General features: G+C 43.5%; 1 protein-coding gene across 3 annotated transcripts in view; it reads left to right on the plus strand.

Moving 5' to 3' along the window:
• Positions 1–16,620: 16,620 nt before the first annotated feature.
• SH3PXD2A (SH3 and PX domains 2A) overlaps positions 16,621–25,048 on the plus strand; it is a 472,602-nt gene continuing 464,174 nt past the window's right edge. For 2 of the 3 annotated variants that reach the window (XM_077455259.1, XM_077455260.1), the window contains exon 1: positions 16,623–16,939. In XM_077455259.1, coding sequence (XP_077311385.1) covers positions 16,868–16,939 — 72 coding nt within the window. In that variant the 5' untranslated portion in view covers positions 16,623–16,867. Of the gene's footprint in view, positions 16,940–25,048 lie in introns of all 3 variants that reach the window. The other variant, XM_077455261.1, reaches the window with a different exon arrangement.

The following is a 25,048-nucleotide window of genomic DNA, read 5'->3' on the forward strand; positions in this document are numbered from 1 at the left end:
AATACCGAAAATTTTGAAAAAAAAAATGTTTTTTTTTGTTTCAGTTTCAAAACTTTGTAAATAAGTAAGTTTTCTCCTTCACTGATGGGCACTGATGGGGCTACACTGATGGGCACTGATAAGGCGGCACTGATGGGCACCAATGTGGCACCAATGAAGTGGCACTGATAGGCGGCACTGATGGGCGGCACTGATGGGCGACACGGATGGGCGACACGGATGGGCGACACGGATGGACACGGATGGGCGACACGGACGGACACTGATAGGTGGCACAAATTGGCATTGATAGCTGGCACGGATGGGCGGCACGGATGGGCATGGATAGGCGGCACAGGTGGGCATGGATGAGAAGGCACAGGTGGGCATGGATAGGTGGCACAGGTGGGCATGGATAGGCGGCACAGCTGGGCACTCATAGGCGGCACAGGTGGGCACTCATAGGCGGCACAGGTGGGCACTCATAGGCGGCACAGGTGGGCACTCATAGGCGGCATCGGTGTTATACTATAGTAATGGATGCCAATCAGTGCCAAACAATAATGCATGCCAATCAGTGATGCCCATTGTGGGCACTGATTGGCATCCATTATGGGCACTGATTGGCACCCATTGTGCTGACTGGCATCCCTGGTGGTCTAGGGAGGATTATGACCTTTATTACCTTTTCCCTGGTGGTCTGGTGGCGTCCCTGGTGGTCCAGTGTGGGCATCCTGGGGGGGCTGTGCTGATAATCGATCAGCACAGACCCCCCCTGTCAGAGGAGCAGCCGATCGGCTCTCCTCTACTCGCGTCTGACAGATGCGAGTGAGGGAAAGCCGATCACCGGCTCTTCCCATTTACACTGTGATCAGCCGTGATTGGACACGGCTGATCACATGGTAAAGAGTCTCCGTCGGAGACTCTTTACCGAGATCGTAGTTGCCGGGTGTCAGACTGACACCCCGCAACAACGATCGCCGCGATGCGCGCCCCCGGGGGCGCGCAGCGGCTCATAATCCTGATCACGTCATATGACGTTCGGTCAGGATTATGAAACCACTTTGCCGCCGTCAATTGCCTATAGGGCAGGCGGCAAGTGGTTATACTAGATAAATAGTGCATTCTATATACTACTATATAAATCAGACCAAAATGAGGGACAAAGGAGGAGGAAAGAGGCAGAGTTTCCACCTTTTCTTCAAGCCAAACCCGAACACTTTAACGGCGCATAACAATTTTTTTTATGGTATAAACTATACATATATTTTGCAATTAAAAAAACATTTCTAATCATATGAAGTTAATCACAAGAGTCCCCCTTTACATCAGAGTCCACAGAGTTTCCCTTTTACATCTGAACTCGCAGAGTACACTGTAAGGGGGACCTCTGCAGACTCTGATGTAAGGGAGAAATCTGGATACTCTAACATAAGGGATGCTCTGGGAAACCTGATTTAATGGGGAACACTGAGAACTCTGATGCACGGAGAAGATGCTGATGTAAGGCCTCATGCACACGAGACGCAGGTGAAAACTCTGCTAAAAAAAACCTGAAACGCGCGTTTAGAAACGCGCATTTTGCCGCATTTGCATGCCGCGTTTAGCCGCGTTTGCGTTTATAAGCGTTTATAAAGATAACATCATGTACACCCTCCCCAAGCTCTCAAAGCATGTTTTTTTTAACTATTTCTGCTATTTTGATCAGAGTGAGCAGCAGCAGCATAGAGAGCAGTTGTATACTTGCATTTGCCTCTCTTTCTGTGGTATATATTTTGAAATGGATCCCATATTGAATATATGTCAGTAAATGCTCCTGATGTTGCTCTTGATGAGACAGCAACATCGTCGCAAATTTCGTGAGAGGTCCAGAATCAGAGCTCGTCGATATTGGACCCATCCGTTTATGGGACAGTGAATGTCCGTTGGATATTTCACAAACATGTATATGCAGCCGCGTACCTACCCCGACAAGTTTTTTAGCCGGATGTCCATTGTCACATTTGATCTGCTCTTAGAAAAAGTACGACCTGGTCTGACATTCATGGACACCAATATGAGAAACAGTGTGTCACCAGAGGAACGTCTGTTGGTGACGATCAGGTATGTGTATATATTTATAAAATATATTTGTACAGATGAATTTTTTTCTCTGTCCTTTATTAAAAAAAAAAAAAAAATTCTATTAATAGCAAATTATCAAATTTTTTAAAATATCTAAAATTTTCAAATTTTTCAATTTTTTATATATTTTTATCGTGAAATATGTATTGATTAATATATTTTAATTCTTTGCTGCTGTATATGGTAGTATAATATTTTTTAATGCCTTATTAAAATATCCAGAATCCTAACCCTAACCATTCATCCTAACCCTAACCCTAAACAATAACCCTAACACTAACCCTAACCCCTAACACTAACCCTACCCCTAACCCTATCCCTTACACTAACCCTAACCCTAAACAACCCTAATCCAACCCTTAATCCTAAACAATAACCTTAACGGATAACCACTTACCATGGCACCCAACCCTAATGACCAAATTACATTGCCGCAGATGGTCACAGTTGACTTTGAGGCCATGTATCTCTGATGCAGAAAAGTGCATGACATTTTGCGACCCGACTTTGGGGCCCCCTATCTCAGGGACACTTGGTGATAGGAACGTCAAATTTGGATATGTTGCAATGCTAGTTCCATAGTGTATGCATACCGAATTTGGGGTTTCTGGCAGTAAGTGGCCCCAAGATATGGGCCCCCAAATTCGGGTTACAAAATGTCATTCTCTGATGCAGAAAAGTGCATGACATTCCACGACTTCGGGGCCCCCTATATCGGGATCACTTGGTGATAGGAACCTCAAATTTGGATATGTTGTAGTGCTAGTTCCACAGTGTCTGCATACCGAATTTCTGAGTTTTCAGGTCCAAAAAATGGGTTCCTTTAAAAACGCTTATAAACGCAAACGCGGCTAAACGCGCCTAAAAGCGTCTAAAAGTGTCCGATCTGTCCGCCATAATGTTGCAGATAAAAATCGCAGATCACCACCATTAGTAGTTAAGAAAAAACGAATAATAAAAATACCATATCCAATCTATCCCCTATTTTGTAGACTCTATAACTTTTGCGCAAACCAGTCAATATACACTTATAGCAATTTTTTTTACCAAAAATACATATCGGCCTAAACTGTGGAAGAAATTTAGTTTTTTTATATATTTTTGGGGGATATTTATTATAGCAAAAAATAAAAAATATTGCTTTTTTTTCCCAAAATGTACGTTTTTTTTTTGTTTATAGCGCAAAAAATAAAAAGCGCAGATGTGATCAAATATCACCAAAAGAAAGCTCTATTTGTGGGGAAAAAGAGGACATAAATTTTGTTTGAGTATAATGTCGCATGCCCGTGCAATTGTTATTCGATCCAGCGCTGTGGACGTCTGCAGCTCTTATCTCCATTGCAAAGAGTAGGTTTTTACCTTTACAATCGTTTTAAAAAGCAGGGCTGGGTGCAGACCTCAGATAGTGGCGGAATTATAGGGGTTGCCAAGATCGCCATGGCAACCGGGCCCCTTGCTGCAGGGGGCCCTTGAGGGCCCCCTGTACCCTTCGATAGGGGGGGAGGCTGAAAGGAGCTCCCCAATCATCAGCCGAACTGTAATCGGCACTGTGCGGGGAGCTTCTCACATTAGCCTAAGTGAAAGCACAGTGTGTGCTCTTTGTCTCCCCCTACAGTGCAGTATCCGGCAGGAAAAGCCAAGGTAAATGTCTGCCTTTTTTTTTTTATAAGACTATCTACTGTATTTGTGTTTATGTGTGTGTGTGCGTGTGAGCATGTGTGTGAGTATGTGAGCATGCATGTATCTGTGTGTGTGTGTGTGTGAGCATGCTTGTATGTGTATGTGAGCATGCTTGTATATGTGTGTATGTGTGTGTGTGTTCATATATGTATGTGTATGTATACATGTGTGTGTGCGCATGTATGTGAGTGTGCATGTATGCATATGTATGTATGTGAATGTGCATGTGTTTATCAGTGGCGGAGCATCCAAAAGGGTGCACAGGTGCCGCCCCCTCTCTCCAGCCACCCCCTCTATGACCAATGGATAGATTCATGCATAGCATAGCATGAATCTATCCATGGTCACCTCTGCCACCCCCATAATTGGGTGTCTGGTCCCTTTTGGGGTGCCGGGCGCCTGAATTACAGCGGCCGGGGGTGTTTTTGAAGCACCTGATTAGAGCCATAGGCTCTAATAGGCTTCAAAATAGGTGAACTGCGAGAGCCATGCTTGATGCTCACAGTCTACCCAGGTGTGTTAGAAAAGTGAATTAATATTCACTTTCCTAACACTGAACTGCCTCTCCACCATTTAGGTGTGTGGGTCTGTTACCCGTCACCTGACTGACTGAAACGATAGGCGCAGCTATTGGATGCCTATCAGGAGGAGAGGACGGGAGATAAGGATGGCAGGAGATGCATGGAGGACCCCACTCATGGCCGTTACATGCTGCCCCACCAAGACAGGGTAAGTGGCAGGCAGACAGCGAGCGGGCGGTGGGGATTCACAGTGGCAGCATTTAATGGGCACACCGACAGCATTTGATGGGCACAGTGGCGACATTTGATGGGCACAGTGGCGGCATTTGGGCACAGTGGCAGCATTTGATGGGCACAGTGGCAGCATTTGATGGGTACACTGGTGGCATTTGATGGGCACAGTGGCAGCGTTTGATGGGCACAATGGCAGCATTTGATAGGCACAGTAGTGACATTTGATGGCACAGTGGTGGCGTTTGATGGTACAGTGGCTGTAATTGTTTTTTTTTTTCAGAATTTTTCAGTTTGCTTGCGCCCCCCCTAAAAATTTTGAGCACCAGCTGCCATTGGTTTATATGTGTGTGCATATGTACATTTATATATATGTGTGTGTGTATATATATATATATATATATATATATATATATATATATATAGTATATGCGTGTGTGTATTATGTGTGTGTGTGTGTTTACATGTATGTATGCACATTTTATGCAAAATGCTGTTTCTCAGAAAAGCGATCCATGCTCAGATCGCTTTTCAGAGGCATTTGACAGCCGGTAGAGAGGCAATATGTTGCCTACTGACCACCTGTTTTAATACCTTAAATGCATCATCACTATGCTGCAACTGCATGCAATGCAAACAGTTGCAGGGGGCTTGGAGTGCAGCCCCATTCACCTAGGGGTGTACTTCAAGGGTGCCCTGACTAGAGAAAGATTGTGAAACACCGATATAGAAGAACTGGTCTCTCCATTTTTCTCCTGCAGCCGCTGAATGCTTGTGGGTGGGAGAGGAGAAGAAGGGGGGAAATGGAGAAATTGGTTCCTTTATATGCGGCCACCCACTTGGTTCCACCATCGGGCTCGGAGAAAAGAGCCCTGTCCGGAGGTCGGGGGGGCCCTCCATGGTTTCTTGCATCGGGGGCCCTGAAGGTTCTAGTTACGCCACTGACGTGAGAGGTTCCACAATACAGTTGAAAGTCCTTTTCCTAATTTAGGAGAGTCTGTACTGAGCTGTAAGCCTCAGTGGACAGAGCCAGCCAGAGGTTGATCAGGCCGTATTCAGAGTTCAAGGAGTATAGCCTAAAGCTACACATAGATTTGCCAAGAAGATCATTCATACATGCACAATGTGATAGCCCTCAGGGAAGGCAATGTAAAGTTAACATGAATAGAAAAGTGATCAGGGATCAGGAGGCCAGCATTGTTTCTTCCTCTTAAGGGAGCAACTATAGAGGAAGGTTTCTAACCAGTTCAATCATCTGTTACACTGACAACAGACAAATAGATATGGAGACTCACAATAGACATGAGATTATAATTTTGTGACTGCCTTTTCATATCTATTATTACTATTATTATTATACAGGATTTATATAGCACCAACAGTTTGCACAGTGCTTTACAACATGAGGGCAGACAGAACAGTTACAATAAAATTCAATACAGGAGGAATCTGAGGGCCCTATAGGTGCTTTCAGTGTCTTGAGGTAGAAGTCCACAAAACTGCAAAGGAAAGCTCTGCGTGGAGCAAAGATGTTGAGTTGAAAGCTTATAGTAGAATGTGTCTCACTCAATTAATCTAGGGGCCCATGATCTACAGAAGCAGATTTAACTTGCATATATAATGCTAGAAGTGTAGGCTTCAGTAGAATGCATGTGAAAATGAACAAGTTACCCTCCGTGAGCTACTAGGTGGCTTCCAAATGAACATTGCAACATCATTGCAAGCCCATCACGGAAAGCAGCATTAGGTGGAGATCACTGGCAGGATCAACATGTATTAAAATGTAACTTTGCAAAGGCAATATAGGGTAAACTCTTAAGTGCAAATGCACAGATAAAGAAGTGCTGGAGCACATATTGCTTATTTAAAGAGAGACGATTGTTCTACTTTAAGTTTGGTGCCCACACCCTTGTAAGTGTCCATGCCAACTGCCCTTTAAATGAACTTCCATTTGTTTATGTTCAAGACTTTCATGTGAGCACCTGCTTTGCTGTAGAAATTGCATTCGTTCTGTTTACTCTATTGCTGCCAAATCTCCCTGTTTGTAAGCTGGCTATTTTCTGCAGTGAACTGTCACTATAGTTAGGCATAGGTGTGTGTATCAAACAACATGTGTAGGGAAGCTCTGTGTCCACATGAAATCTCCATAACATCTCATAGGGCACTATGTGTAGAACAGGGCTACATTGCTACTATAGTGTTGCCGTTCACTGGCCCTTGTATCCAACATGCTGGTGTTATCTTTGCAGCATTTGTCGCATAGAAGGCTCTTATAACATGGCAGTCAGTCTGGTAACATGGCAGCAGTCACCAACCATCTTGGACCAGTTGCAGACATGATACATACTGTTATTATGGTAATTTCCCAAGCAATGGGGAGTCCATACAACTCTGTGGCAAGCCACAATTCTGCACATCTTTAAAGAGGGAGTAAACCCTGATGGGTTTACTTCCTCTTTGTTTCCCTGCAAAGGCAAAGCATAATGGACTACTATGCATCGCATAGTTGCCCATTATGTGTCACTTACCTGACACAGGAGGCAGCGATGTCCCCGATTTCCTCGCCGGCTGGAAGCGTCTATCTTCCTGCGCGTGGGAGCAACCAGTCACGGCATGTCGTTTAATGAAAACGGCACGCCGTGACCCTTCTAAAGTGCGCATGCGCCGAGTACATCAGCGCATGTGCAGAAGGAATCCTTGTATGGGGGAATTGTAAATATCTCCTGAACCATGCAGGTTTAGGAGATATTTACAGCACCTACAGGTAAGCCTTAATCTAGGCTTACCTGTAGGTGAAAGTGTGTTGTAAGGGTTTACAACCACTTTACAAATGCTGATATATATGAATTCCCTCTCATGTGCAAATTTCGACAGGAATTGGGTAATATGGACAGACAAATATAAAAGTTCATAAACACCTAATTGTCTACAGCAGGCTTTCTCAACATTTTAACACTAGAGAAAATAATTTTCAGGTCTCCAGGAACCCTTACTAAAACCAAGTAATCAGGGTTCAATAGAACAATGCCCTTTATACTGGTGGTCAATAGGAAGAATGTTCCCCTTAAAATGGTGCTCAGAATGCCACCCTTAAAGACAGCTAAAAATATATTTTGTGTAATGCTCCTGGCTTTGCTAAGTGATACTGAACCTTGAACTCTGTAGGCACCATCAAAAAGGTGGTTTGTTAGCCACAGCTACCCTATCAACCTCTGGAGGAACCCCAGGAACCCCACAGAACCCTGGTTGAGAATGGCTGGTCTGCAGTATACATTTAAATTGAAAAATTCATACCCTTCTCTGCATAATGCATAATGACGCAAAATGTATGTATATACATGTGTACCTTTTCTTTTTTCTTTTCTTTGTTGTTACCTGACAAATTCAATTAAAATTATTGAAACCCAAAAAAAATAAAAAATAAATGCTGATATACACTAGTAGTGTGTGTTACCTGCGATAGTATTCATCTCCTGTGCACTTTCTGAAAACCATAGTAAAAGATCCATCACACGTGAAAAGCATAACATTAAAGGCAAGATAAAATGCATTTTTAAGTGCAGTCATGATTCTAATACTAGAGTTAGTTATAAAAAGGACAAAAAATGTATAAAGGGCAGCAATAAAGCCATACAATTTTTAATTGCATGTTTTGAGCTAACACTTGGAAAACAGACTTTGTTTCACGTGTGTGCATACTGTACAAACCAGGTACACAGTAATTAATGTTCACAATAATAGAATGAAAAATCCCAGAGGGCATAAAAACAAAACAGCTCATCACATGACACATTCCCTAAAAAATTTGGTCATGATATTGCACATAGAATTTTTTTTTTCTTTAAGCTGTGATTTCATGTGAAGTAACTTGCTCTGGGAAATAAAGTGATTGAGTAGTTTAGGAAGTAGCAAATGAGCTTTGCAAAGGCAGTGTAAAACTACAAATGAATACTTTAGCGTTCTAAATATATTATACACATGACTGGAAGAAGTAAATTATTATATATCAAAAATAATAGAGAACGTAAATATGCATACATGTGCACAGCTGTCTACCATGTGTTGCATTTACTATGCATTGAATATACAATACAGTAATGCACATGGAATAAGAGGAAGCTGCTTTCAGCAACTTAAAGGGGAACTACAGTCAGGGGTGTCAAAACCCAGACTTTCTGGGTCATTCCCTTACATGTGGCAACCCTAAGTGGGCTGTATAAGGTATTTACTGGCAGAAGAAAAAAAAGTTTTTTTTTTATGTTTTAGTATCCAAAGTTAAAACAACAATGGCAGAAGATTCAATAGATGGAAAGTTGAAAAAATGAATGAAGTTCTGCTTTAAACCTTTTTATTTGTTTTCAGAGACTGGATTGACAACTGTTATCAACATTGAAACCAACATTTTCAAAGTAAAAGCTTAGGCAATGTTTGTTTTCAGCCATAGCAGTCTAATTTGCCTCCCGTTTTTACATTCTTGCTCAATGATGTTATGATGGGCTGTAGTGGTAGCAATGCAATAAATTGGCAGAAATTCTACATCTTCTAGTGAAACCCCAGCTCAGAGCATACACTGCAGACCATGGCCTATAGTGATATCAGTGTCTCTATGTCTCTCCCATTGCTCATTGAATGGCAGCATAGTGACTCCATGTGACATTGCTATTGAGTGTTTTGCAGGTGAAGTGTGCCGCTCAATCATGATCCCCTCAGATAATACCCTATTTATGGTAATATCTCACATGCAGTAAGGCTGACCATACACAGTTCAAATCTCAGCCGGTTATAGCAGGAACCAGACGAGATTTGAACCGTTAATGAGCAGGCTGAATGTACCAAATAAACAATAAATTCGAGACCGAAAGAGGGTACCTCAGAAAAAGAAGTACAATATGGAGGACCAACCACAGTGTACCACAAATTTAAAAATGATTTATTAGAAAAGGCATTGACTCACAATAGAAAAATTATATATCTAAATTTGGAGCATGCCCCACATTCAAATACCCCCACCAATTAAAAACATTCAGTTGACAACGTTGTCACAAATCGCCACACTCCAAGGTCCACCATGGCCACACATGCATACATACAGACCAGGGGTGAGACTCAGGTTGAATATGAAATTTCCTGTGCTCCAAATATCTATACTCACAGGCTCAGTGTTGTGCAAATCCAGTGAGGTACTGCACAACCGTTGGGCACTGAAAGGAAAGTGCAATCATCTGAGCCTAGTAGGATCAGAATGTGGAGCTACAGGGGTGGCCACCAAATGGCCAGAGTGTCAGTGATGACAGCTGGAAAAACAGCACAACTCGTGGATGGTACTGTATTGGACTGATGGTATGAATGTGTTGGGATGGTGTGCTAGCTCAAAGTATTAGACTGAACATTGGGTGAAAGATGCTTCAGAAGTTCACATAATAGCGTTGAAGTAGTTCCAATAATGAAGAGAAGTGGGTTGTGAGAGCAGTGTACATCATATATGAAAAATAAATAGCTCTGTAGATGGTATCGCACTCAAAATTGCTATGAGTGCAGTCACCCTACAACAGGCCGTTGGCTATGGAATGGGGTATCTAGTCAGCTTCATAACAGTCCCTTACAAAGCAGTAAAGTAGGTTTACTCATCAATGCTGTCAGGCCCCACTGCAGGGGCATATGGTGATAGAACAAGGAGTCATGCAGCTGCTGGCAGTTCAGGAAGGCTCTACAGCATGTTGGGTTAGGAATGACACACAGCTTTTAGTTCATTGCACAATGCTGAAATGACTATGATGTTCAGCCCGGAGGCTCTCACCACTCCACAGTGCTGTTACATGTGTCCTTTGTAGATCAGTCTCACTGTCCATGGATACATCTGTCCGATTATCCTCAGCCTCTGTATTGAAATGACCTTGCTGGTAAGCGGGAAGTGCTTCTGCATATGCCTGATGGTTTGTAGAAACTTGGAGTCTGTAAGATCACCATACCGATCTGTGCGGGTGGTGGATGTGATGCCACCTAGATGCTGGAACGCATGGTGGAGCACAGGGCCGCGAGGCGCTGCCTACGTTAACGCGTTTCGCACACGTAGCCATATGTTTCATAAGGACGTACCGCTGTTAAGTTTCTACTTCTTTTAAAGGGACCTCCGCCCAATCAAATAACAATGTGCTTGGAACAACAGATTTTAGCCATCTAGTGGTGACATGTCAGATATTTATTTAAAAAAGAAGTCAGAAGTATCCATTGTAAATACAGATATCATTCATTCATCAACATTCGTGCATTGGGTTTTTGCTACAAAGTAGAATCTTTCGGGAGGAGCGATGTGCTGACGTCACCGTGCGCTACGTTCCGTCTGTTTGTTAGCACAGGCGTGTCTTCTGTAGCTGGGCGGCCACAATTTATATGCAGATTTTTAAGATAAGTGTTTATTTGTGTAGACGCTGTGCCATTTTTGCTCTTGAATAAAATACCCTATGGGTTTTACCTATGATTGCTCCATTTTCCTTCTTTTGAGCAAACATACATCTACCCTTCGCCATATCATTTGGTATCAGTGGAGAGTTAAAGCAATAAGGCTGAGGCTGGGAGACCTTTACAGAAGAGGTGCCGATTAGATTGTTTGGCGAATGGATCGTTTGGTGAGAATCCTCTGAGGGAAGTGCCCCGGCCGGGTCATGGCCATATGCGTTTAAGTTTTCACAGATGGTAAGCGTGTATTTCACTCGGTGGTGGGATCCATTCAGCACCATATTGAGGAAATTATTACAAGCTGTCACTTGATTTTTTCACGGAGCGCAACCTTTTTGAATTTTTATTGGATTTTTATAGAATCTTAATTAGTATACATCTAAAGATAAAGATTCTTTACCCCCTTTTTTTTATACAATTAGAACATCACAGCACAGGAACATCCATGGAAGTGTCTAAATGAAAAGGGCACTCCATTCTGTGTATGATTAACCACTTCAATACAGTGCAGTTACACCCCCTTCCTGACCAGACCAAATTTCAGCTTTCAGCGCTCTCACAGTTTGCATGACAATTACTCAGTCATGCAGCACTGTACCCATATGAAACTTGCGTCCTTTTTTCTACACAAATAGATCTTTCTTTTAGTGGTATTTAATCACTAGTGGGTTTTTTATTTTTTGTGCCATAAATAAAATAAAACGTAAATTTTGTGAAAAAATGCCTTTTTCTTTGTTTCTGTCATAAATTTTTGCTAATTAGTAATTTTTCTTCATAAATTTTGGCCAAAATTTATACTGCTACATATCTTTGGTAAAAATAACCAACATTAGTGTATATTATTGGTCTTTGTGAAAGTTATAGAGTCTACGAACTATGGTGCCAATCACTGAAAATTGATCACATCTGATGAGGCCTTCAGTACATCAGGTGTATCTCATTTCTTGAGACACTAACAAGTCAGGAAAGTACAAATACCCCCCAAATAACCCCTTTTTAGAAAGTAGTCATTCCAAGGTATTAAGTAAGTAGCATGGGGAGTTTTTTTAAGTTGTCATTTTTTCCCACAGTTCTTTGCAAAATTAAGATTTTTTTTTTATTATTATTATTTTTTTTTTACAAAATTGTCATATTATCAGGTTATTTCTCAAACACAGCATATGCATACAACAAATTACACCCCAAAATACATTCTGCTACTCTTCCCGAGTATGGTGATACCACATGTTTGAGACTTTTACACAGCCTGGCCACATACAGAGCACCAACATTGACGTAGTACCTTCAGATGTTCTACGAGCAAAAATGACACTTTTGAAGGCCCTGGAGTACCAGGACAATGGAATTCCCCATAAAATGACCCCATTTTGGAAAGCAAACACCCCAACTTATAATCTGCGAGGCATAATGAGTCTTTTGAACGGTTCATTTTTTTCCAGAAATTTTTGGAAAATGTGGAAAAAAATGAAAACGCATTTTTTTTACACAAAGTTGTCAATTTATAAGATATTTCTAACACATAGCATGTATATAGCAAAAATTACACCCCAAAACACATTCTGCTACTCCTCCCGAGTATGGCAATACCACATGTGTAGGACTTTTACACAGCCTGGTTACATAGGGAGGCCCAACATTGAAGTAGTACCTTCAGGCGTTCTAGGAGCATAAATGACACATCTCATTTCATTCCTACCTATCACACTTTTGAAGGTCCTGGACAGTGCCAGGACAGTGCAATTACCCACAAAATGACCCCATTTTGGAAAGCAAACACCCCAACGTATATATTCTATGAGGCATGGGCTGCAAATAGGTACTCGGTTACTCTGATGGGCTGAAGATAGGTACTCTGGTACTCTGATGAAAAGTGACAGGCACTTGAGTACACTGATGGCCTGGTGACAGGTACTCGGGTACTCTGATGGCCTGGTGACAGGTACTCGGGTACTCTGATGGCCTGGTGACAGGTTCTCTGATGGCCTGGTAACTGGTATTTGGGTACTCTGAAGGGCGGTGATAGGTACTGAGGTACTCATATGGACTGTGACAGGTACTCAGATGAACTGTGACAGGTACTCGGGTACTTTGATGGGCTGTGACAGGTACTCGGGTACTTTGATGGGCTGTGACAGGTACTCGGGTACTCTGATGGGCCGTAACAGGTACTCGGGTACTTTGATGGGACGTGACAGGTACTCAGGTACTCGGATGGACCGTGACAGGTACTCTGATGGGCCGTGACAGGTACTCTGATGGGCTGTGACAGGTACTCGGGTACTCTGATGGACTGTGACAGGTACTCGGGTACTCTGATGGACTGTGACAGGTACTCGGGTACTCTGATGGACTGGGACAGGTACTCGGGTACTCTGATGGGCTATGACAGGTACTCGGGTACTCTGATGGTCTGTGAGATGTACTCGGGTACTCTGATGGTCTGTGACAGGTACTTGGGTACTCTGATGGACTGTGACAGGTACTCAGATGGACTATGACAGGTACTCCGATGGGCTGTGACAGGTACTCGGGTACTCTGATGGACTGTGACAGGTACTCTGATGGACTGTGAGTGACAGGTACTATGAGGGGTGGTGACAGGTCCTCTTTATTGGGGGGGGGGGCAATCAGTGTGATTGGTGTACACTGTAAGCAGTAACGAGATGTTACCGCAATCTCCTCCTCACACACGATCGGTATGTGAGGAGGAGAACCCGGTAACATCTCGTTACCGCGGTTTGTTTACATTTTAGTGATCGGCCGTGAAATGATCACAGCCGATCATGTGGGTAAACAGCCGGCCAATGGCTGTTTATCAGCGTCGGTGACGAGCAGTGTTCCCGGGAACACGCCGCCACCGATGTGCTCGCGCGCCGTGCACAGTGGGGCTGTGACCATCTGTGATCGGCCGCGACTTCATCACGGCCGATCACGTGGTAAACAGCCATACCCAATGGCTGTTCACCCCTTCGGTGGCGAGCGGTGTCTCCGTGACACACCACCACCGAAGAAACAGGGATGCACGTGCACATTTGCGCGCATTCCCTATTTAAACGGGAGGACGTCATATGACGCCCTCTCACCACAATAGGTGCGCCGCCTGCCATCATTTGACAGCCAACGGTCGGGAACTAATTAAAGATTACTCAAGGTTCAAGGACCACTTTTAAACTCATCTCATTATTCAGCCCTTTTCGGCAACAAAGTACCTAGTTTAAATATGTATGAATGTACCAAGCTGATCGATCAACTTGGGTACAACCAGTCTGCTGGATTCCCTTACTATTATTGCTAGCGAATGCTATAGCTGCTAGCAATAATCACTGTTCTCATTGTCTTCTCCCGGTGGGGCAGGGGATGTGCAGTGGAAGCCCTCCCCCCGCTGGGAGAAGACAAGGGATTCCCCTGTTAACGCTGTCTGTAGTTACAGGAAAGAAAGTCGCACTGTATATGGCCAGCCTTAAGCTGGGTACACACGGGCTGAACATGGGGGGAAAATGGACAGTTAAAAAACAACGGCTGACATATGGCCTGTTTGTATGTCAGCTTCTACCACATATGCATGATGGAAAACCAGCAGCCGACCAACTCCTGATCAGCAGTCACAGCCAATGGCAGAAAGCGCTGATCGGAGTTTTCTGGCATGGGGGGTGGGGGGACTCCGGGGAGATTGCTAAACTAAGCTGGAATAGTTAATACAGCGGCTCCGACCAGAGCTGTCAGTTTTTTTTGTGCAACCCTTAGGCCCCTTTTTAACACGGGACGGATCAGTAATGATCCGCCCCGTGATGATCCGCTCGCTCAGCGGGGATCGCTCCGTTGTCCCCGCTGAGCCGGCGGCGGACAGGGCAGTCTCCGCACACTGTGCAGCGACCGCTCTGTCAGATCTCCGCTCTCCTCTATGGGGATCGGATGAACACGGACCGTCTGTCCGTGTTCATCAGATCTGCTCTGCAGACGGATAGAAAAATAGTATTTTCCTCCATCTGCAGAATCGGACAGTAGCGGAGGCGGACGATATCGGGTGTGGTGAGAGGCCTCAAACAATCGAGCAGCTCCAGGGGAGCTCTAAAAGTGGGGCTTGCCTGGGATGCCTTATGACATCTTTAGCAGAGTGATGAGAACATCAATGAGCCAAGCCAGTCAAGTCACCAAGATGGACCCAGTCACTATTACTAGGTTGGCATTAAACAAATGATTGCCGTTCGAAATTGCCACAATGAAGATGCAATGTCTCAAATAATGGAAGTGGTAACTCGTCTAGCAACCAGAGTCATGGTGCACCTTGTAGAGCAGTCATAAACCCTTCCAGCCAAGAAATGCACAGCTTTTGTGGTTTGTTCGCTTTGTGGAGATTTAGATCAACATAGGAGGGTTTGTCCAAGTCTGCTGAACATGGGAAGCTTGTAGAACATGAGGGGAGAATTTGCAGGGCCCTGATGGAAGAGCCAGACAAGTGCCAAACCACATCCATTAGCTTTTACTCATGAGGTGGAATGGGAAAGAAGGGGATGTGTGGACCCAGGACCAGAACAAGATGAGATGACGCTCATACAGAAGCCAGGAACTGCCGAGCGGCAACTAGATATATGACATGCTCAATCCTCACTTTCCAACCACATTTGTTGATGGTGGTCTGGCTTTTTTCTCGAGCACTGTGGGAAAAGTGGACATGTTTCTTGCGGCAACCACACTTCTGCATGCTGTCTGGTCAGTTGCTATTGACACCGGCCCAAGTTTTCACACATCAGCCTCAGTGCTGTGAATCTGTGTGCAGACTGGCTCCAGGACTGGGATTGTGTCATTCCCGAGTGAAGGGAAAGTGGTGCAAAATGTGAGCTTTCTGTACATACCGTATCTAAAGATCAGAACTTATTTATTAACTCCTTGAGAAAGTACAACTAGGGATTTGATTGCTCTACATAACCACACATTGGGGTTGATTTACTAAACGCAAAAATCCACTCTGCACTACAAGTGCACTTGGTAGTGAAATCGCTGTAGATCTGAGGGGAAGCTCTGAAATGAGGGGAAGCTCTGCAGATTTTATCATCCAATCATATGCAAGCTAAAATGCTGCTTTTTTATTTTCCTTGCATGTCATCAACGACTGCTGATGTGACACCATAGATATACTGATCGGTTGCTATAGACAATGGCACCAATAAATACACTGGTTGGTTGCTATGGACAATGGCACCAATAGAGACACTGGTTGCTATGGACAATGGCACCAATAAAGACACTGGTTGCTTTGAACAATGACACCAATAGAGACACTGACTGGTTACTATGGGCAATGGCACCAACAGAGATTGAACTGGTCTCAGTTTTTATGTATTCCCCTCAGAGGGTCTAACTCCTCACCACTCCATCCAAACACAAAGAACGTTCTTCTTCCCTCCACATCCAGTGTAACATGTAAGACGTTCGGTGTATTCGTCACTGTTCTCCTGAGGGAAGCTCCGAGTGATGTGTGTCCGCTCTCCGCTCAGGGCTTTGAATTTGGCGGTCTCTATTCTCTTCCCCGGGCTGTGCTGCCCCACCCTCCACCGACCACCGCCGAGCCCCGGGACTGACACCGGCTGAGAGGAGCGGACACCGCTTATATATCGGAGGGCCGGCTCTCGGGCGGGTGGGCAGACAGCAGAGGGCGCCCCTCCTCCTCCCCCCGCACATGGTAGTGTAATCAGCACATGGCACTGAGAGGAGCCGCCAGTCTGACCAGCTGTCCTCCCCGGTCACCGCAATATGAGGAGCCGGGCCTGACACCCAGCCCGACCATGAGCCAGTCCTAGAGAGACACACAGACACCGACCGACCGACAGACCGACCCAACCACTCATCTCCCTACCTACCTACCCACCCACCGCAACATGATGTCCCGGGAAGTGCTGGACGTGTGTGTGGAGGATGTACAGAAGAGGAGGAACCCCTCCAAACATTATGTGAGTCCGGGAGAGGGAGGCAGGGACCCCCAAACTGCATGGGGGAGCACAGACCACACATACCTTCTATATACTGAGGTACATACATCTCCATACATTGTATACAACAATGTACATACATCTCTATACATTGTATACACTGAGGTACATACATCTCCATACATTGTATACACTGAGGTACATACATCTCCAATACATTGTATACACCGAGGTACATACATCTCCATACATTGTATACACGAGGTACATACATCTCCATACATTGTATACACCGAGGTACATACATCTCCATACATTGTATACACTGAGGTACATACATCTCCATACATTGTATACACCGAGGTACATACATCTCCATACATTGTATACAACAATGTACATACATCTCTATACATTGTATACACTGAGGTACATACATCTCTATACATTGTATACACTGAGGTCCATACATCTCCATACATTGTATAAACTGAGGTACATACATCTCCATACATTGTATACACCAAGGTACATACATCTCTATACATTGTATACACTGAGGTACATACATCTCCATACATTGTATACACATACTTTTCCATACATAGCTATACATTGTGTACACAGTGGAACACACATACATTGTAGACATTGAGTTGCACATATATACGTCTATATACATTGTATACACATTGCTATCCATACATTGTTTACAATGGACACTGTTACATTTTATATGTATATGTTGAAGTGTTTAGTACAATGTACACACACAACTACACACATATATATATACCATAGTCTGCTATAAAAAGATACACATATTTACATTGTATACACTGAGGTATATACATACATATCCATATATTGTGTACACTGAGGTGCCCCCTATACATATCCATGCATTCACCTCATATTCTACGCACTCTGACATATACATCTGTATACTGTATTCTTCAATATAAGGATATATATATATGTATTTACATTGTATACACAGAGCTACTCACACACACATGTCCATACATTCACACCCATGACATATATATCTATAAACTGTACTCTTTAATAGATATAGATTTTAGATAAGACAGTTATATTTACATTGTATACATTGAGCCATTTCCTTTCACACCCCAAAGACTATACATTCTGACATGCAACTGTATACTCTACTCATGTATGTATGTACAATGTATACACTGAGGTACACCCATACACTGTGCAGTGAAGTGTATACATTCACCCCTATAGTATACACTCTGGCATACACTCTTCAGTATAAGGATAGACACATGTTTCTATGTGTCTGTATACAGTAATCTATACTGGTGAATGTCCATAAAATATGTACATTGAAATCCATGTGTTTGTATGAAGGATACAGTACATTCTGCTGTGTACATTGCCACATAGACATATTGGTCAGTATACATTTTCACATACAGGAATTCCTCTGTATACATTGTCACATGGACATATTCCTCTGTATACATTGTCACATGCAGGTATTCCTTCGTAAACTCGGTGACACAAATGTACACACCATCGACTGTACAGCGTAACATAACATGTCTATGCACAGTACACATGTCAGTACACAGGGCAGAGTGAATCACGACTATGCATGTCTAAGCCTTGCACAGCCTCCTGTGAATGTGTATAATCATGTCCTGTATGCTTTTAGATCTGCTGCACACATCCATTGGACATTGTACGCCCCGTGTTCAGCCTTGTTTTGTATGACATGCTGGAGCTCAGGGAGGGATTAGGTAATCAATGTAGGTAAACACAGGCATGCACGGTCAATAGACAGGGATATCTGATGGAGGAGATAATATACATCACTGGGTGGAACATGGAGGAATATTAGAGGTCACACAGCATTTCCATGGCTCATAGGGGGTTATTTACTAAAACTGGAGAGTGCAAAATCTGGTGCCGCTCTGCATAGAAACCAATCGGCTTTCAGGTTTTGCTGCCAAAGATTAATTGAAGAAGCTGAAGTTAGAATCTGATTGGCTACCATGTAGACCTGCACCAGATCCTGACTACTCTAGTTTCAGTAAATCTCTCCCATACAGTCTGGTGAACCTGGTCCTCAATATTCCTTTTATTGCGGTTTTTCATTATTCCTGGTCGTTCAGGATTTATATTACAGGATTTGGATGTATATTTGTGCAATTTGTATCACAGATTGTTATGGATGCGTATTGTATGTATATACTGTACAAATCATAGCCCCCATTCTGCAGTGATTGTGTACACGGTGAGTGCGGTTCATTGTGACACCCGCTACTGAAAGTGAAGCAAGCCTGTTGATTGGATTCCCTGGCAGTTGCTTTGTGTCTGTGGACTGTCAGATTCTCAGCATTATAAATGGTGCAGCCAGATCCCTCTTGGTTACAGTATGCGAGTCAGTCGTGTTTGTAGTCTTTCCAGCTGCTCTCTGAACGACAGCAGTTCCCCTCCAGGCGCTTTGCTTGTTGCAGATTATGGCTTGTGGTTGCCTGTAATTTTTTTTTTTCTTCTTCTGCCTATACTCCTTCTCAGCTCCCGATAGAACCAAATTATTGTTACTGTTGTGAATGGACTTTATTGTACTGAACATAGACTTGTATATGAAGTCAGGTCACATCCTGGCAAGCAGGCATGCATCAAATGTCCTGTTTCCTAAGTCACAAATATAATGTGGAAAGGAAGACAGACATGGCTGTTTAATTCTGCATATTTTTGGCTTTGACTACAAAGCAGTATAACTGAGCTCTGTCCAACACTGCCTTATTATGTACTGATAATGAAAGACTCCTGTGGGAAGTGTTCCCCTTGGCCTGTAGGCTGGACAGAGATTTACACATTATTGATGTTATTCTGCATGATTTAGAGTAGTCTCAATATTAAAGCTGAACTCCCAGTACAAGAGGTTTCATTTAAATGTATTCCTCAGAATCCACAAATGATATAGATCTACTTTTTGTGTTCCAAACACCTTTCCAAACCAAGTTCTTACCCTGTAAAAATAGCAGTGACATCATTACTGCTGTACATGGCCTGTGCAAAGAGCTGAAGGACCCAGCAGGCTCCACCCACTACAGGCTGCCTGCAGAAAATTACAGGATGGGGCAGAGAAGAGACCAGTCACCCTGCACAAGGAGAGAGAGCAGCAATGCCTGGTCTTTATTACAGGAAGCTGTTGCACAAAGGTCATTTTACACTAGATCACTGCACAGATTTGTGGGAAAAAAAATACACAGTGCACCAAGATTGAAGTAAGAATACACACGCCTCTTGTATTTAGACAGTGTTTGTTTATTCTGGAGATGCTTGTGTGTTACTAAAAAGAGTAGTGAAATCACAGAGAATGTAGTGTAAGTATGCTGTTGGCAGCTGACATATAGTTGGTATAGTTTACAACAGTGTCTACCACCTATGATACCCAACTACCCTCAGCAGGTCACGTTCTTTAAAGCCCCATACACACTATCAGTTTTTCTGCTGAGTTTTTCCTTCAGATTTACCAAAACCATGTAATATGAGGTCAAACCTTAGGAGTTTCAATTTGTATGCAATCAGGCATGCCCTTCCACTACATGGTTTTGGTAAACCTGAAGGAAAAACTCAGCAGAAAAACTGATAGTGTGTATGGGGCTTAAGACTCGTTCTCACTGTCAGCTGAAGGGCAGTAAAAACAACTTTTACTGCCCCCCCACTGCCCACCTAAAGGAGAACATGAAGCCACTCAGGGCTGTAGACATACCATGGTGAAAATGATACCCTACCGCAAAGCATGACACATTCAAGTGCATGTAATGCATGAGGTTTAAAATAGGCTGTAAGGAAGAAACCTTTCTCCTTGCAGCCACCTGTCAACTGCCTCTGAAAAGCAATCTACCACAAATTGCTTTTCAGAGAGGCATCAAGGGCTGCCAAATGGTGAACGAGCTCTTGAAGTCAACCTGTGGTGAAAAAAATTAGACCACCAGTTATTGTGAAGTGAGTGCACACAGCCTCTGATCCTCTGTAGAGATTCCTAACACCCTCAGTCTGAAGGTCAACAAAGGCAGCCTCTGAATTCTTCTCACAGTAGGTTTCCTTTTATTATGTGGAAGTGAGTTGAGGACGGTGTTGATGGGCTTTGGGCTTGTGTCAGTGACATCGGCTTGAGAAAGTTCTGCATTCATTGACAGGTGTGTTTGACCTACACTAGAGCTCCCTCTGACCTGTATCTGACCTGCTTTAACTTTGAATTGGAAAGCCTCCATGCCTCAAATGTTGCACTGCCATATAGTAGACTATCTTTGCTTGCTGCTATTGCTCAAATATAAAAAAATGCTGCTTTTAGTAGTGTTTCCTTGTGATTACATGACTGCAGTAACCCCACAGTTGCCAACACTTCTGTAGTTCCTGGAAGTGAAATATGCCACATGTATGTCCCATTTCTATGCTAACCAAGCAAGGATGGGAGGAGATGTTTACACAGTCAGAGCGCTCTTATGACCGAGTAAACTTGTGTTCCCTCATTCATGGGAAAGCCTCTGATATACATGTCACCTGAACAAGAAGAGAGAAATTGGCTCCGACATTGTTAATAGGAATTAGGACTCAGGTGAGGCTTTCAGCTGCTGGAAGCGAACGTTGTTGGTAGAGGGGAGGACTCTACCTCTACCAGTAGAGATTACATGCCAAAGGATGGATGATAAAAAAAAACAGTGATTTATGAACTCATGAAATCTGAGCGAAACACGTAAGTATCTAAAAAAATAAATAAATGAGTACACTGATGCGATGTGGGAACCAGCGCAATTCCTGTGCAGGCTTCTCGCATTGCACCTGAATCGCCAGCGGTTCGTACTGACATCTGCGAACCGCTGCGAGTGTAAAGTTAATGACACCCCAGATCGGTTCGCAGATCACAATGTGAACTGTGAAATGGTACAGGAATTGGATCGCATAGGTTTGAACACCCATGCGATTCGATTCCACTGAGGACCAAAAAAAAGGGTCCTTCACCATTTGGATGTGAATGCGAATCGATTTCAGCCATAAAGTTTGTATGGCTGAATTTGCATCAAACAGTCATAGCATGTGATCTGCACAGCAATGCAGTGCGAAGTGCGAATCACAAGCAATGTCTGTGATCACACAAGTTTGAACCCAGCCTAAGTTTCGTTTCTATCTGGTGAAACACACAGCTTATCTACTCTGAATACAGTCCTTCTGCTGTGTGTATGTGTGTGTGTGTGTGTGTGTGTGTGTGTGTGTGTGTATGTGTGTGTGTGTGTGTGTATGTATGATCCTTTCTGCCCCTTTCACACTGGGGCGGTGCGGGCATTGGCGGTATAGCATCACTATTTTTAGCACCGCTTTACCGTCGTTTTAAAAGGGTTAAAACCGCCCGCAAAGCACCGCTTTATAGCCGCGCTGCCCCATTGATTTCAATGGGTAGGAGTGATTTAGGAGCGGTGAATACACCGCTCCAAAATTGCTGCTAGCGGGACTTTTTTTACCGTCCTACTAATGCACCGCTCCAGTGTGAAAGGAGACGTTTTTTTTCAGGCACTTTTAGCGATGTAGTGCTTGAAAAACGCCTCAGTGTGAAAGGGGCCTTCCTCCAATCAGCTCTCACACACTGTAACTGCAGCTCTCCACCCTCTCGTCTGTGATACTAACAGATGGAGGCAGATTTTAACACTTTTCTGTCTTTTTGAAGGGGTGTAGGGAAGAGAGGGCTGCAGATAAACAAGTAAAACCTATGTAGAAGGGATTTGTTTTCATCTCTATGTATCATCTGAGGTTGTTCACTATATGTGATGGTTTACAGCCACTTTAAGTGGTTTGATATTTGGGGGTCCAGATCACTAGACAGAAATATATATTTTAAAATAGACTATTTGCTCCAGAAGGCAACCAAAACAGCTGATCTTCAGCATAAACAAACAAGCAGTCCATTATCGCTAGTAAAGCAAAGCCTCAACTCACGGGGAGAATAGACTTGTCCCACAACAGAGTTTTAAAGTTCCTACCTCCTTCCAAGGTTTAGAAAACTAGCTGCCCGTAGCATACTGGGGGAGGGAGATTTACTAAAACTGGAGGGTGCACAGTGCACTATGCACAGCTGCACCAGATTCTGAGTGCTCCAGTTTTAGTAAATCCCCCACTGTGTCCAGCTTCACACAACACCTCATCAACCCTTGCTGACGACTCCCTATCCTTTTCAGAGCCCTCTTGCAGATGGGTTAATTATGAGCAATCAAAGTGGCATCTCTTGTTGCCCCCCTCTAAAGGGACCACAATCCAAACAATGGTGACACATATTTACCATCAAGGACCCATCCCTGGTGTCCTGTACAGTGAGTATTGCATTTCTATAGATTTGTATGAGAATGCAAAACCAATTTGAAGCAAACAAAGATTCATGGACTTAGCCCTGATTTACATTATGAATTCCTCAGGAATGCCCTGTTTCAGTGCCGTGTAATAGGGACTAGTTTTCCAGCTACTGATATTATAGTTTTACAGACGCAGTACAATGTTATGAGGTTGATGTTAAAGTTATAATATTAGATTAATGGCTTGGACATTTTCTTAGCCTCTAGGTCACCTTTGCAATGTAAAGTTGCGGTATTTTGCTTTAACATGCGCTGCATCATGGTAGCCCATTCATTTGCACAGTATGTGGGATGCATTGCAGTACAGGTCTGTGAAAAGTGTTGTGAAGTGTAACTTAGGTTGGTTGGTATTGGTCGCACTCATTTGATTTGGAGACAGAACTTTAGATTCTGAACTGCATTACACATCAAATATGTAAACCTGGATTGAAAATATTATGAGATAGTGTAACATGTTTAGAAATGTTATAAAACATATAAAAGAAAGTTAAACATGTCATGCTTTGTAGTTTACTTGAATATAATTTAGACATGAGATCAGCTTTTAAAGAGTAACTCCACTTTTGTAGAGAAAGAACATTCTCCTCTGGGTGATCTAAGTACATTGCAAAGATTTTAACAAATTTTATTGCAGATTCCTACTTTTTGTTATTCTGAAGGAATAGCTGTTTGTTTGTCTCATGGGCTCATTGAATCTGTATAGGAGTGATTTCATAATTATCAATCAGCTGCTGTACCTGCAGGGCTCTAATGAGGCAAGCTGCAGGGTCTGCATCCCTTTAAACATGATTTCTCCTTAGACCCCTTTCACACTGGGGCGTTTTTCAAGCGCTTTCGAATTAAAAAGCGCCTGTAAAGCGCTTGAAAGAAGCCTCATCTGTAATTCTAATGTGAAAGCCCAAGTGCTTTAAGAGCCCTTTCACAATGTCAGCGCCCGAAAAACGCTCGTAAAGCGCCACTTAAACTAGCAGCGCTTTACCAGCGCTTTTCAAGTGCTATTGGGGCGCTTTTAACCCCTGCTAGTGGCCAAATAAAGGGTTAAAAGCACCCACAAAGCTCTGCTGCCAAAAGCGCTTTGCAGTCGCTTTTCTGGCACTTTGCAGGCATTTTGCAGGCACTTCCTATTGATTTCAATGGGAAGGGGCGCTTTAGGAGCGGTGTATATTGCACCCACTTCCGGGCATAGACTCCCATCAGAGTCTATGCCTCTTCCAGGTCCCAGAGACAGTGCAGACCATTCCCATTGCGCTGCGTGACTTGCGCATGCGCAGTAGGGAACCGGGAAGTGAAGCCGCAATGCTTCACTTCCTGATTCCCTCACCGAGAATGGGGGCGGCAGCAGCCGAGAGCCGAGCGATCGATCGGCCTCGGCTGCTGACATCACTGGACCCCAGGAAAGGTAAGTGTCCATTTATTAAATGTCAGTAGTATCTGTAGCTGCTGGCTTTTAATAATTTTTGTCGGGTGGAATCCCTCTTTAAGTGTATCTCACCAAAAATTACATTTTTGTTGCAGGAGTTGCTCAAAATATTATTTGTATCTTAGTGCAGAGGACTTCTGGGAAAATCAGTCAGCCAATCACAAACACAGAACATGACATATCTGGGGGGGGTTCTGTACACATTTTGTGTGCAGGATTCCTCCAGGTTGCCATATTGCATTTTAAAGAAAATTACAGATCTGCAGCTTGACAAGGAAAATAAAAGGCTGCCTTTGTTGACCTTCAGACTGAGGGTGTTAG

The sequence above is a fragment of the Lithobates pipiens genome, unplaced genomic scaffold, assembly GCF_037356315.1.
Source record: "Lithobates pipiens isolate NorthernLeopardFrog02 unplaced genomic scaffold, aLitPip1_a1.2 Scaffold_25, whole genome shotgun sequence".
Classification (NCBI taxonomy): Eukaryota; Metazoa; Chordata; class Amphibia; order Anura; family Ranidae; genus Lithobates; species Lithobates pipiens.